At 34.7% G+C, this 13,718-nt stretch overlaps 1 protein-coding gene across 1 annotated transcript; it reads left to right on the forward strand.

Annotated features, from left to right (window-relative positions):
* Nucleotides 1-1,733: 1,733 nt before the first annotated feature.
* Nucleotides 1,734-7,514, forward strand: LOC146167483 (prostaglandin reductase 1-like). Its single transcript, XM_083390919.1, has 9 exons — nt 1,734-1,842; nt 2,061-2,106; nt 2,259-2,309; nt 3,316-3,486; nt 3,747-3,864; nt 4,732-4,884; nt 5,433-5,538; nt 6,904-7,022; nt 7,404-7,514. The coding sequence occupies exons 1-9, from the start codon at nt 1,734-1,736 to the stop codon at nt 7,512-7,514; spliced, it is 984 nt and encodes a 327-aa protein (XP_083247045.1).
* The last annotated feature ends 6,204 nt before the right edge of the window (nt 7,515-13,718 follow it).

Below are 13,718 nucleotides of genomic sequence, written 5' to 3' on the forward strand. Positions count from 1 at the left end.
AGTATTAAATGAAGGCCTAATCTCATATATTTTCTCAGACTATAATTGAGTCTAATGTCGCGTTTTAACAAAACTGTTTTCATAAACTGAAAAAATAACATAAGGAATCTTTGGAAAAATACTAACAATATTGGTAGAACAAAAGACAAACAATCTGTTTGAAGTAATAATAGTACATCAAACAAAACGAGAAGTGGAAAGCTACTTGCTTAAGTTGGAAAACAACGAAGAACTAATTTGTTGGTAGGTTAATTAGACAGGAAAAACCCGAAAATGCTACGTCTTTATAGTAATTCATTTACTATCAGTGAAACATGTTTATTTAATGTTCTAAACTTCCTAGGAGGGTTGTCTAGGAGTTTTGACAACCACTTTGAAATCTCAGTAAACAAAGATCACAAAACTAAAACCGTGATTGCAGCGACTGTACATCGAAAACTTTGTACCTGGCGTTGAAAACACGTCGGTGCTTATCGCCGCCACCGCCTAATCACCGCTCGTAATCTTTGTTTTATTTAGCATTTCGCCTGTCACCGACTCAAGTAATCTAAATCAGGCCTGTTAAACGATTATATACATTTTACTGGTGAAACGAACAGACTTTTCAACGACGTAGAGAAAACAGGCGTCTAAGCTACAGCAGTATGCATTATAAACAAAATTAATTTATTCTTCTCGTTTTTTTATAAACCAAACAAGACACCCTTTTTCAGTTTAACATATTACCGTAAAGAAACAGCTAATTACTTTGTGCTTATTTTGTTTTAACTGCTTTTGTCATTATTGCTATAAGCTGTATGTGAGTGAGGATATGATGTTCAGTGGCCAGATATGTGGTTGTGGTGTCGGTTCGCATAAAAGCATACTTACAAAACAATCAATTGCATCTGCGTAAACGGCGGATGTATACACTGTGTTGAGTTGGTTAATATTGTCACACGGTCGAGTGAAATGGACGTTGTATGACACTTTGAATCTTATAGTTGTTAGTTGGAAGCTATTTTACACTTCAGTGTTTTAGTGCGCCAGTAAAATAGAAAGCAGTTCGAATACAGCTGCTTATCGAGTTTCGACGATAAGCGCTTTTTAAATTTTAACGTTCAGAAGCAGTTTGGTTAGAATATTCACTATGTGTCCCAGTAAAAGAAACTTTTAATTTAAAATCTTAACCTAAGGGCAAGTTATCAGCTCAACTGTGCTAAATATTGTTTATACAAACGTTTCGAACTATAAGCTGTATGTGAGTGCGGATAACATGTTTAATGGCTAAAATTGTTGTGTGGTGTCCGTTCGCAGTAATGCATGCCAAACGCAATAAGTGACCAGACTAAGTGATTACTACACAGCAAGCAGTTTTTAACAATTTGGCCTGATCAAGTTTACTCTAGTCTTGGTTAAGTTTCGTGTAAATTACTTTTTCTCTTTTTATCTCGTTTTGTGCGGTTAATTTATTTGACTGAACAACGGACAAATTTTTGTTTTTTATGCTGTGCGTTGAACGGAAAATGCGAGAAAGCTTTCCAGATGATAACACCACATGGAAGCTTAATGGTTACCTCTTCGACATGCATCCGTCCTAATAGACATATATAAACAAAAACATCTGCTCTGTTTTTATATAATGGCATGCAATCGCTGATATGCCATAAAAATATAGTGCTACTTTCAATAATTGCTTTTCTAGGATAATTAATTAATAATAAAATAATTATTGTTTAACAAACACAAACAAAATGGTGAAATCACAAGTTTACTACAAAACTAAGGAGTTTGAAGGAATGCCCAAGTTGAGCGACTTTAAGATCGTGGAAGAAGAAGTCAGCGAAGATTTGGAGAAAGGAGGTAGGGCCATTTTTTTCAATTTGAAATTAAGTTTTATTACAATTCACCGAAAATACAAACATTATACCCTACTTGTGAATAGTTAGGTTTGTTTATAAATTTTTTTTCATGATGCACCATCTTTATTCAAGGAAAATTGTATTAAACGCATTTTTTTATTGAAACCATATTTATCTTTTTGATTTTACGAATAAATTATATACGTGAATCTTCTGCAGAAATTCTTACCGAGGCAGTTGCTATCAGCGTGGATCCTTTCATTAGGTTTGTTCATCCAAAGTTTTCTGTTGTTGTGCATATATTTTCACTTTAAGAGTATCATTTTCTGGTATTGATTTTAAGCTTTTAAAATCTAATTTTCTTTATATTGATTTTTGATTGCCAACACATAGAAATGACCTAACTTTACTACACAGACTTTTCAAATTTCCGTTAAGCGACCCCGTGATCGGATTTCAAACAGCCAAGTAAGTAAAGTTTGCAATTTGCAGTCAAATTAAAAATAAAACCATTATGTGGAGCGCAGGAGCGGATCTAGGATTTTCTTCGGGGGTTTGCTTTTTTAGGTTACGTCATAACAGGGCCTTTTTGTGATGTAATCCTATGAAGCGTGTTGTTGTTTAACGAACTGCTGTGAAATTAGTTAACGCTAGACTTAGGGTTAAACGAATTGCGTTTATTTCGTTTTAGTTGACAAAACTTTTACTTAGTAGGAATCTTTGACGAAGCTATATTGACAAATTGCGTTTTGTAAAGAAATAGCATTTTTAAGTGTAATAAGTGTTGTAAAGACTTCAGGCAAATACATAATTTTAGTCATTGTTTCCAAATACCTTGACTTGACTAAAATCTTTCGGACAAATGACTTGGGTTGAAATGAATTTTTTCATTAAGCATTTTGTTTGGTAAAATTACGTTATTTATTGTAATTTCTGAACATAAAACAATTTTATTGCTACGTGTACGTTTTCGTTATTTTTTAGTTAAGTTATTGCCTATAATCGGGCGAGTTTACCAGTTTTAACACAGTAATTTAACGTTTAATTTTTTGACAAGAGCTTGATTTGGATTTGACTCGGCCTAATTATGACTTTGACTGGAACTTGGTATTTATTTAGTTAAAAAAGGCTTAAATAGGTCTTCAGTTATTTTACAAATGACTTGATTAGGACTTAAGTCCAAAATGACATGTTTATAACAATAAATAACATGTTTATAACGTAAAAATATCGCACTATGCGCCTAATAGAATGACGAGACTAAATATTGTCAAAAAAACAAAAGAAATGTTCTTCATATAGATTTAGTAAAAGTTAGCATAGAATATAGTCTGAAGATTCCGTAGCCTCGTGCCACAAAACTTTAATCGTTTTGTATGTTAGGCGTATAGATGGATGGAGACCGGCAGGGGTTTTGACATTTCATTTCAATTTTACAGGTCGGATTTATTTACAAGCTTGTTATATTTTGCAGAGTTATAAAAAGCGCAAACGAGAAATATCCGGTGGGCTGTCACGTCTTACAAAGCGCAGGGTGGCGAAGCATTAGCAAGACGAAGGGCGACACCATTTGGTACATTGTAGACACTTTACTGAAACCTGATCACCCTAAAAGCTACAGCCTTGGAGCCCTTGGAATGCCTGGGTAGGTTCCACGTTTCTGAAAATAAAGGACTATTCGTTATTGGTGTCTTTGAAACTGCTATACAACCATAACGCGATATAATTACCTATATACTCGTGGTAATGGATTTATGATGAGGATCTGTGACTAAGAAGCGTGTTGCAAAAAGTAGTTATACCTGTTCCAAAGAGTGGCTATAAATACTATATAAATTTGTGATAGTTACAGAAAAACTCATGGTTTATTGATCTTCTTTATAAAATAATATGTCTTGCGTGAAGAATTACTGCCTATGTTGGATTGCTTTGGATCTGCAAACCAAAAGCTGGTGAAACGGTGATGGTGAATGGCTGCGCTGGAGCGGTGGGCAGCTTGGTTGGACAAATCGCAAAGTTGAAGGTAATTAGATGCCAATTATATGTCGGTTTAAAATATTACAAATTAGGCAGTTTGGATAAATAAACCAGTGTTGTAATGACTTAAGTGACTTGACGTATGTTCACTTCAGTGATTGTCATCAATTGACTTGATTGACTTAAGTAATTTGGATAAACTGGTTTAAAATTAATCTTGGTTTAAAATTACTTTTGTCGTCATTTTTTCTAATAAAAAGTTTTCTTTAAATATATATTTTTTAACTGTGTCGTTTGTCACAATTTTGCACTTTTTACTTGCTGTATATTGCGTTTTTCTTATTTACGGTTCAGTTTTTGCTCAAATATTCCAACGAGTTTACCAATTTCAATAGTTTAACATGGTATTTTTTATTACATGACTTGATTTGTTATGTTGTCCTCAAATTGAATTAACTGAGACTTGACTTAGACAACGGTTAACTTGGACTGGAACTTGATATGTTCTTTTTTCAAAAGACTTGACATAGATAAAAATTAATATTTTTCAAACGACTGAACTTGGACTTCAATTCAATTCAAAATGACTTGTTTACAAAACAAATAGAATCATAGAATGGTGGTTGCCATCTTTTGGCCACTGTATTAACTTTTGGTAAACTTTTTCTTCCATTTAAAGTTATAATAAAAAGAATAACGTAAATTATTTACAATTGCTTGTTTTATGCTTACACGCTATTGTTTCGTTTTAAAATAACAATTAAAATTTAACCCCTTTTTTTCGATAGTCAATACAAGCGTATGTTGACTTTACAGAACACATACATGGCATATAGATAAAGAGTAACTTTTTATGGATAAACTAACATAACTTAAACGTAACGGTAAGGCTGTAAAATCCATGTATTTACAGGGCTGCACTGTGATCGGATGCTGCGGATCAGAGGCCAAATGCAAGTGGGCAAAGTCAATTGGTTTCGACGCCGTTTTCAATTACAAGACCGACAACTGTAAAGAAGCAATCGCCAAACTTGCCCCACAAGGGATCGACTGTTTCTTTGATAACGTAAGGAGTTTTAAAAACTTGACCTTGTCTTAATTGCATTATTACATGGTATTATATACCATAGTGCAGAGAGGGCGAACCACTGACCCGCTTCGTGACCCGCCACATATTTTTAATGACCCATTTGTCTCTCTGGTTAGATATACCGAAATGTTATCCATCTTTTTCAGGAATATATGAATCTAAAAAAACAATTTTTCGTTAGATAAATCAGAGCGCTATCCAATCTGTGGGTCGTGCAAAGTGTTTGAAGACCATGTTAAACCATGCTAAAAAGCTTTCTGCTAACTCCTGTAATCCCATAAAAATGCTGTTTAGGTTCTTAATATTTGGCTTTTCATCAAAGTTTCGCATAAAATTAGCATACCATAATTAAATATATGACCCATACTTAAGCTTTTTGTAAGGAATAAGGTCTCGTTTGTGACCCTCGCTGTAAAAAAGTTCGCCATCCCTGCTATAGTGTGTCCAACCCTCTTTGCCTAGGTTTACTTCAAATATATTAATCTCGGTGTAACTCGAAATCCATGTGGTGCGTTACATTTCAGGTTGGAGGACAAATGGCCAGCGACATTATTAATTCGATGAATCTTAAAGGACGAGTAGCCGTTTGTGGCTTCATCAGCTCTTACAACGACTCGACCACTCCTAAAGGTATACAATGCACTGAACAAAGCATGTGCTGCCCTTTTCAGTATATGTGGCCGAGAGGGTTTGTAAATCAATATGTCCTGTTGTACTATGGCAGTGGTTCCCAAACTGTGGGCCACGGCCCGGTAGTTAGCCACGAGGCCATTTTCAGTGAGCCATATATAGAGCTATTTAAAAGATTGCAATTATGCATGTTTTGTTTTACTGAACTAATTGCTAGCATTATTTCTAAGAATCTTGTGACTTTGAAACATTAATTCTACGCCTTTACCCTTCATTTATCCCTGTCTGACCAAACAAAAGTCACTGTTTAAAAAGTGTGGGACTACGTTTTGTTAGATTTTAACAGTTATGAGTGACCCATGAAACACCATTGTTTCTACAGAGCGTTTTAGTATCATTGTAGTGCAAGAGTCCCGGTGTGGTTGAAGTTTGACACATAAGTCGGAAACTTACTGAAGCTTCTTTTTTGTTTGTCAAATGATATTTCAAGGTAGAAAAATACGAAAAACTGTTGTTAATCAATGTTCACTAGCTATCGCTAGAGGAGAAAAACATAGCAAAAACCTGAAAAGGATTTCTTCATAAATACAGATTAAATAGAATAAATTCATTAATGCCTTAATGAGTCTGTTTATAGTCTCCAGATGAATGGTTTTATTCAAAACGGCAGTTCAAGTGCAGATTGGCAATTTTGCCATAGGCCTATGTATAATATCGGCCAGGCTGCTATCTAATTTGGACGATGCGCTAAAGACCGTACACAAAATGTTTTACGCACACAGTGGGCCACGAACTGTTTTATAAAAATATTGGGCCACGGAATAAAAAAGTTTTCGAACTACTGTACTATGATATAAAGCGCAGTAGTTTGAATCGACTTCGGCGTACCTTATCTTGGTGTTTGTTAAATATTAGCTTCTCTCTGTAATTTTTTATTCTTGTCTAATGGCATGTTTGAAGATAAATAAGGTCTTAAGTGGAAGGCAGATAACTATATTTATAATGTACCAACAAATCCTTATTTTGCAATGGTGCATTATGCATAAATCAAAATTCACAGCTCTTCTCGCCAAAATTTGTCTAAATTTTTTTTATTTGTTCTAAGAAAGTCATAAGGGATGCAAAGCTTATACATGCCCCAGCAAACCATGTGTGTTCGGTAGCAAATACAAAAATTATGGAAACTAAAACCGTCAGCTTAAAGTATTAAAAAGAATCATTTTAACCTAGCTTGTAGCCATTGGAATTTGTCACATCATATAACTTGTGTAAAGTAATTCAAAACCTCACAGGTGTGGTCAATTTTCCATACAATTTAGTCATCCACCTAAATAAGCCTGATAACATATTTACGTTTAATTGCAGCGGATATTCTCCAGCCAGCTCTCATTAGCCGTCAATTGAAGATAGAAGGATTCCACAATGAACAATTCAGGGACAGATTTGATGAGGCTCTAAAGGACCTCGCACCATGGGTCGCTGAGGTATGCAGATATACACACACAATATTACGGAAACGAAAATTGTTGGCAAATGACTTGACTTTAATTTAACTGGTTCCACTATATATATTTTTTATGAGGTTTGGCTAGTTATCTTAATATTTGCATAAAAACAGTTTTCTTAATATTTCCCAAAATGAAATACTTCTCGGCATGGGAAGTGCACATTGTACAGCCACTTGACTTGAAGATGACTTGCTACAGCAAGGCATGGGGTTTGACCTTATGTAGAGAAGGTATTTGCCGAATAACCTGATGTACTAAGTTATAGTTAAACATTACTGGGTTACAACACTTGAATATTGTGTATTCAGCAAAGTCAATTCACGGCGGTGAACGCTCAAAGATAACATATTGTTGCAGGGTAAGCTTAAAATTCAGGAAAGGGTGACCGAAGGTTTCAAGAACATTCCCAAGGCCTTCATTGATTTGCTGAGCGGGGGAAGTACCGGAAAAGCAGTTGTTCGTATATAGCACCGTCGACATAATCGCTGAACAAGGATTGGGAGTTTTTGTCTTTCACCCTGCATGTTTTGTAACCTTGCATAAAAGTCTGTCAAGCGATTTAAACTTTCTTTAAGCATATTCGACTTACTTTTGTTGAAATAAGGATGGTCTATATTTAGTAACGCAATCTTTATTGTTTTGCAAAACAAAAATGTAATCTTTCTGTAAAAATACGATATTATAGTAGCGATTCTGTAGGAAGTTACTTTTAAAATGAATAAGACATTGAAAATATCAGGGCAAAATCTGTTTCACAATTGCTGTCAGGTAGATGTTTAGAACTGTGGTTCAATTGTACTGGTGGACTGTTAAATGCCTTCGCCTAAACAAGCTGTAAATAAAATGATATGTATATATATATATACTGTTATCAGAAAGCCAACGAAGCTTACTATATCTTCTAAAAACGATACTCCAAGTCAAAAACAAAGAACAATATCCAGAAGCGTAATATCTCTAACAGACCAGATGCAGTTTAATGGCACCAATACTGTAATAACCCTCAGGCACCGGTTTGTGCTTGCAGTCAGTCTAAAAAAGTATTGCTCAGCAACTTTAAACATGTAGGCCTACAAAATTCGTTGATCATCCATACGATCTACATTTTTTAAAGTATTATTTTGGGTTAACCTTTCACTATTTAATGTAAAAAATGCCGCCTGTTTTTTTTTTATAAAATGCGCTGCATATATTCGGAAAGCCGGTGCCGGTAATTTCGATTAAAATGTAAGTTGGCCCTATAGTGTTGTGTCGGTTTCCTGCTATATTTCTACAGCAAAATGTGTAGGATAGGCAGCGACCTATATTTTAGTTGTTCAGCGTTGTCAAGCCTCAACTTTATAGGATAACTTGAATTCGAAGCTTAATTTAATTTTCAAGTTGCAATAAAAATAAGTTTTTTTGACGTAAACATCACTAAATGTATAAAAAGCCGCTTAGTATAACTTTAATTTAAGCAATAGTAGCTTTTACCAGCCTTGTACAACATGAGACCTAAATAGAGTTAATCTAAACTACAAAATTTTAGCAAAAATATTATAAATATCCAACAAGAACAAATCTATCAAGCACACAAAATCTCAACAATAGCCAGTCGGTAGGTAAATGTTTAACTTGCTAAGTGATGGGGTTTGCACGATGTTTGAATAGCGCTTTACTATGTATTGTCAAAAATATTGCCGACCAAGAATATTTGGAGAGCCTGAATACTGGAGACCAGGGTTTTCTTACAATGACTGTTCTGTTTTCTCAATTTCAAATGTGACCGTATAAAGAGAGGTTGTTCATCAATGCTGGTTATGACGTTAAGTTAATATTACTCGAACGATTATATCAATTAATATATATCACAATGCTTTGCTGACAAAATATATAAATATATATTTATATTGTTTTCTCATATCGGCATAAAATGTCTGACTTTTATATCAAGCATTAATAAAAATGTCTGACTTTTATATCAAGCATTAAAGACTACTGCTGTCAGTTATCAGTAGGGCGAATATTTTTTCACTTTGTCAATTTTGTCAAAATTTACACGTTAGGTCAAAATTTGTCAATATTTTTGTAAGTTAAAATAGAATAAAATTAGACATAAATCGCTTACAAAATTAAAAAAAAATAAAGTCAGCTTATTTTGAAATTTATCTTTCATTTTATCCAAAAAAAATTAGATATAAGTTCAAAGTCATTTTAACCGTATTATATCTTTATTAGAGCAATATACAGTATAAAAAGTGCGTAATTAACGACGCCTAGGTAATTTAAATCAATGCATTTCTAACAGGTTAAAATTTTGTCAAAATAAATTATTTTCAGGTCAAAATTTGTCAACATTTTAATTTTTCAGGTCAAAATTTCCTATTTTTTTGGTCAAAAAATACTCGCCCTAGTTATCAGGTGTTGAACATTTGTTGGGAAGAATCAAGGCAGTTTTAAATATCTCACATTATACGTGCAACGTAATTAAACTGATAAGAATTAAGAATACATATAGTTGTGTGTATTTTGTTTAACTGCTTTTGTCATTAATCAGAATGCGAGTTACAGTTAATGATGAATAATGTGTTCAGTTGCGCGCACGGCGTGTTGGTCGTGTTGGTTCAATAAACCATGTTATCACGACTATTAAACTATTTAAACGGCGGATGTAGCACTATACTTTGTATTTAATTGATTGTTGTATTTGCTACTTAAAAATTGGCGTTTCTGACAATGTAAATTAAATATAGCCGTAAAATCTACACAAAATGCGATGTTAAAATGCTCATGACTTTCCAAAACAAAGTTGAATGACCGGCGGTAGTGCATACACCGTATAGCACTATAAGACGCTTGAGCTTTAGGTATCCTTCTCAAGTTTGATTAACCTAACACAGGGGACGGGGGAAATCTTTTTAGCTAAGGGAGCCATAAAAGCCAAATTTTCTTGGTTGTATTTCCATGGGAGCCATATAATACTTTTTTATTATTTCGATACAGGTTGACAAAAAATAGTAAATATAGAAGGGCTGTTTTATTTTCCAAAAAAAATTAATTATAGCTAAGTTCGCACAACTTTGATTACGGAGTTCCACTAAGAAGAACATGGCCATTTGGAAATTAAGAGATTACTTCAATAAGTTTAAACCGATAACAGACTAAAAAACAATAGGATTCGATAGCTTAGATTTTTCTGCAAGATTTACCATTTCAAAAACATATGGCGTCACAAAAGAGCCATATGTGGCACGCGAGGTTCCCGACCCCTGACCTAACACAACTGTATCAGCAAAGGTCCTGATTGAGGCTCGTGTAAATAAATATTTCCGTTTTGGTTTCTCTCTGTTAATTTTGTTGGACAGCGAAAATAACATTACATATGAAACCGAAATTATGTTATGTAGCTATTTACAAGCTTTGCATAACCGCTCCATACTATATTTTGTTTACATGATGAATGTTCTACGTAAAATGGTTTAGAAGTGTACCAATTTCAAAAATACCATCTTTTTTTTCAGGGGTACAACAGTTAGGAATGTTATATATCGGATTTCGGTAGAACCCTGTCACTTTCTTGCAAAGTTTTTTAACAGGAAGGATGAGAAATATCCGGTTGGCTGCAACGTCTTGCAAAAACGCTATGTCAGTAAAACAAAAGGCGACATGATTTAGTAAATGTAGACACTTTACTAAGAATAATCACCCTAAAAGTTACAGCCTTGGAGCAGTTGGAATGCCAGGGTAACGATCACAAATACACGACGGTATTAGTTTAAACCAGTTGTCCCCAAGGCGGTCTCTTGTAAAAATTGTCTTTTAAAATGACTGAAAGTCCAAGTCAAGTCCATGACAAAAAAGTTCCTGTCCAAGATATTTTGATGCAGGTAAATTGCAAGTCAAGTCATTCAAATAAACATAAAAATAAAAGTTAAACTTTTTAAATATTCCAATTATGAGCAATAACTCAACTAAAAAATAATAAAAACGCATCACATAGCGAGCAATATTTTTGGATTGCAAACATTTAGACAAATTCTTTGATTTTGAAAAAAATGTTTAATGGAAACAAACCAAGTCATTGGACTCAATGAATAAGTCCCAGTCAAGTCATTAGTTAAAATTAATTAGGCCAAATTAGCAAGATTTAGGTCATGCCAAGTAATTCAAATACGGTAACTCATATACGCTTAAGTCGAGTCATTCACTCATAACAACACTATCGTGAGATTTGTATGCACAAGATTAATGCAAAATATTAAAATAATCTACATACCGGTAGATGGCTTTTCGCAAAATACATCCATTTAGAGCAGGGGCGGGCAACATACGGCCCGCGGGCCGGACGAGATTTTGAGCGGCCCGCAGACAGTTTCTGGTGTTACATGATAATGTGGCAAGCGGCCACATTCTGCCACAATCCCCCACTACTTGCTTACTACGTCAATTTATAGAGATTGTTTTGTTTTCTTTGTATTTTTAGATTCTTTGTTTTGGGTTGAAATTATATTTAGAATTTACAAGAAATATTTTTCTATGGATTTGCCCAGAAACGTAGATTTGAGAAGGAGTGTCTCGAATTTAACAAGGATTGAATGCCCAAGTACTTTTTCACTAAAATCGGCAAGAATAAGTTATTTTTTCGGTTTTATGCAAAATTATTGAAATCCTTATTGATATTTTTTTCATTTCAGAAAGTCAAATAACTATAAATTGCCGAAGAAAACAAAGACGCTGGTTATTTTAGAAAATGTTGTCAAGAGAAAAAAGACAGAAAATACTGTTCAATACATTTGTCCGAATCAGAAATAAACAACTGTATATAATGCAAAAACGAAGCTGAGCCTAATATGATAAACTTGGACAGGGTGCAAACTTCTGGAAGCTCGCGTATATATAACACAGTTAAAATATCGTTGAATATAACTCAAAAAAAAGGATTGTCATGTTATAATTCAACTTGTCGCCGATCAGTGCCACTACATTGTTATATCTTTCTAGTTACTCCACAAATACGATCAAAATTGAAACTTATATCAATGTCAGAATAAACACCTTTAAACCGTATAGTAGTTGCGCTTTAATCAGGTAGGCATCACATCTTTACGGTTTACAACTTCCTGCAACACTTCACCCTTGTGCACATCAATCATTGCAACATTTACTTACGAAGCTTAGGGAAATGCCAACATGTTTCAACACACTAGTTAACATCATGGGGCGCCGATTAAAAGCTGGACAAACAAACAGTCGGGTTGGCTAGATTTAGATAGGTTAAAAACTTTCAACTTTAATGAAAGAATCCACCTCGTCCGTTTAAACTTAAAGTCACGGTAGGTTTAACCAGTATGTATTTGACCAACTACAATTCATCACGCTTCACCCTCGAGCGCTTGTTTGTTTCTTTTCAACAGGAAACGGTTTGAAAAACGAGACGCGGTAGTGAACAATGCAAGGCAATTGTACAGGGCAAGTCTGTTCATTTTGAGTTGGCAGAGCCTTGGTTGAGCGCATTGTTCGCGTCGGGCTGACTTTGCGTTTTTTTACTTGAAGCTGCAACCCGTGTCGGCGGCCTTGGCTGACACAAGTGACCTGCTATGTTGTAGAAATGTAGACTGTTTGTGTTATTGAGTGTTGAACTCTGTTTTGAGTTAGTGAATAGTTGAAATCTGTTTTACCCTTTGGTGCTTTAGTGCGCCATTAAAACAGAAAGCAGTTTGATTATAGCTGCTTTTCGAGTTCGGATGGCGAGCGTGCGTTCGAACGTTAAGAAGCATTAATACTACTCACAATGTGTCCAAATAAAAGCAGCTTTTTATTTAAAATCATATAACCTAATTGGAATCACTTAAGGTCAGCCAACTAACAATTGTTTAGTATCTTTTTAACAAACGTATCGATCTAGTTTTTACACAAGTCGTATCTTGTAACTTGAGGTTTTAAACGTTTAGCTTGAGGAATCGCTTAGTTGCCTTCTAGGAAATGTTCAAGTCCTGTGCTTAACCAGGTTGTGCTTATAATTCAACTGGGTTTAGCCCCACTTTAATTTGTTGTCTTCTGAAGAAGGTAAATTTTAAAATGGGATGAGTCATTAAAAAGTTTAGGGCAAAGTCTGCTTCGCAGTTGCTGTCAGACAGTCTGCCTTTTTTCAAAAACGTGATTTCCCATCGGGTCGTGGTGATTGTGCATTTTTTGAAAGACTTCGCCCGCTTAAACAAACTGAAAGTAAAAAGATAAAAGCAACTAAGTTAAGTAAATGTTCGTGCAAAAGAAATTTTAAGGTAATGACGTTTAATATATTGACAGCAGCGTAATACATTTAACCGACAGAATGCTGTGTAGTGGCACCAATACTGTGATAGCTTTTCACGCAACGGTTTGAGTGCGCGCTTGATCAACAGTATTACTCAGCAATTGTAAATACGTGCAGGTGTTAGTATGTTGTATTAGGAAGTAGACTTGCATTATGTTAGTAATGCTTCTTTGCTGTATTTTTGTTACGAACATAAGGCATATTATGCGTTCAGACATATTTAGGTCTACACCAGGGTTTCTCAACCGTGGCCCATCCCCCCCCCCCCCCCCTGTCGCTGTGGCGAAGCAATTACTGTTCTGCTTCATAGGTAGACGTGCAGTGAGTGCGGCTTCAGCGTTTTTTCGGGCGGCTTTTTTTTATTACTTGCCAATACCCTT

This window comes from Ascidiella aspersa, chromosome 1 (genome assembly GCF_963924565.1).
Source record: "Ascidiella aspersa chromosome 1, kaAscAspe10.2, whole genome shotgun sequence".
Classification (NCBI taxonomy): Eukaryota; Metazoa; Chordata; class Ascidiacea; order Phlebobranchia; family Ascidiidae; genus Ascidiella; species Ascidiella aspersa.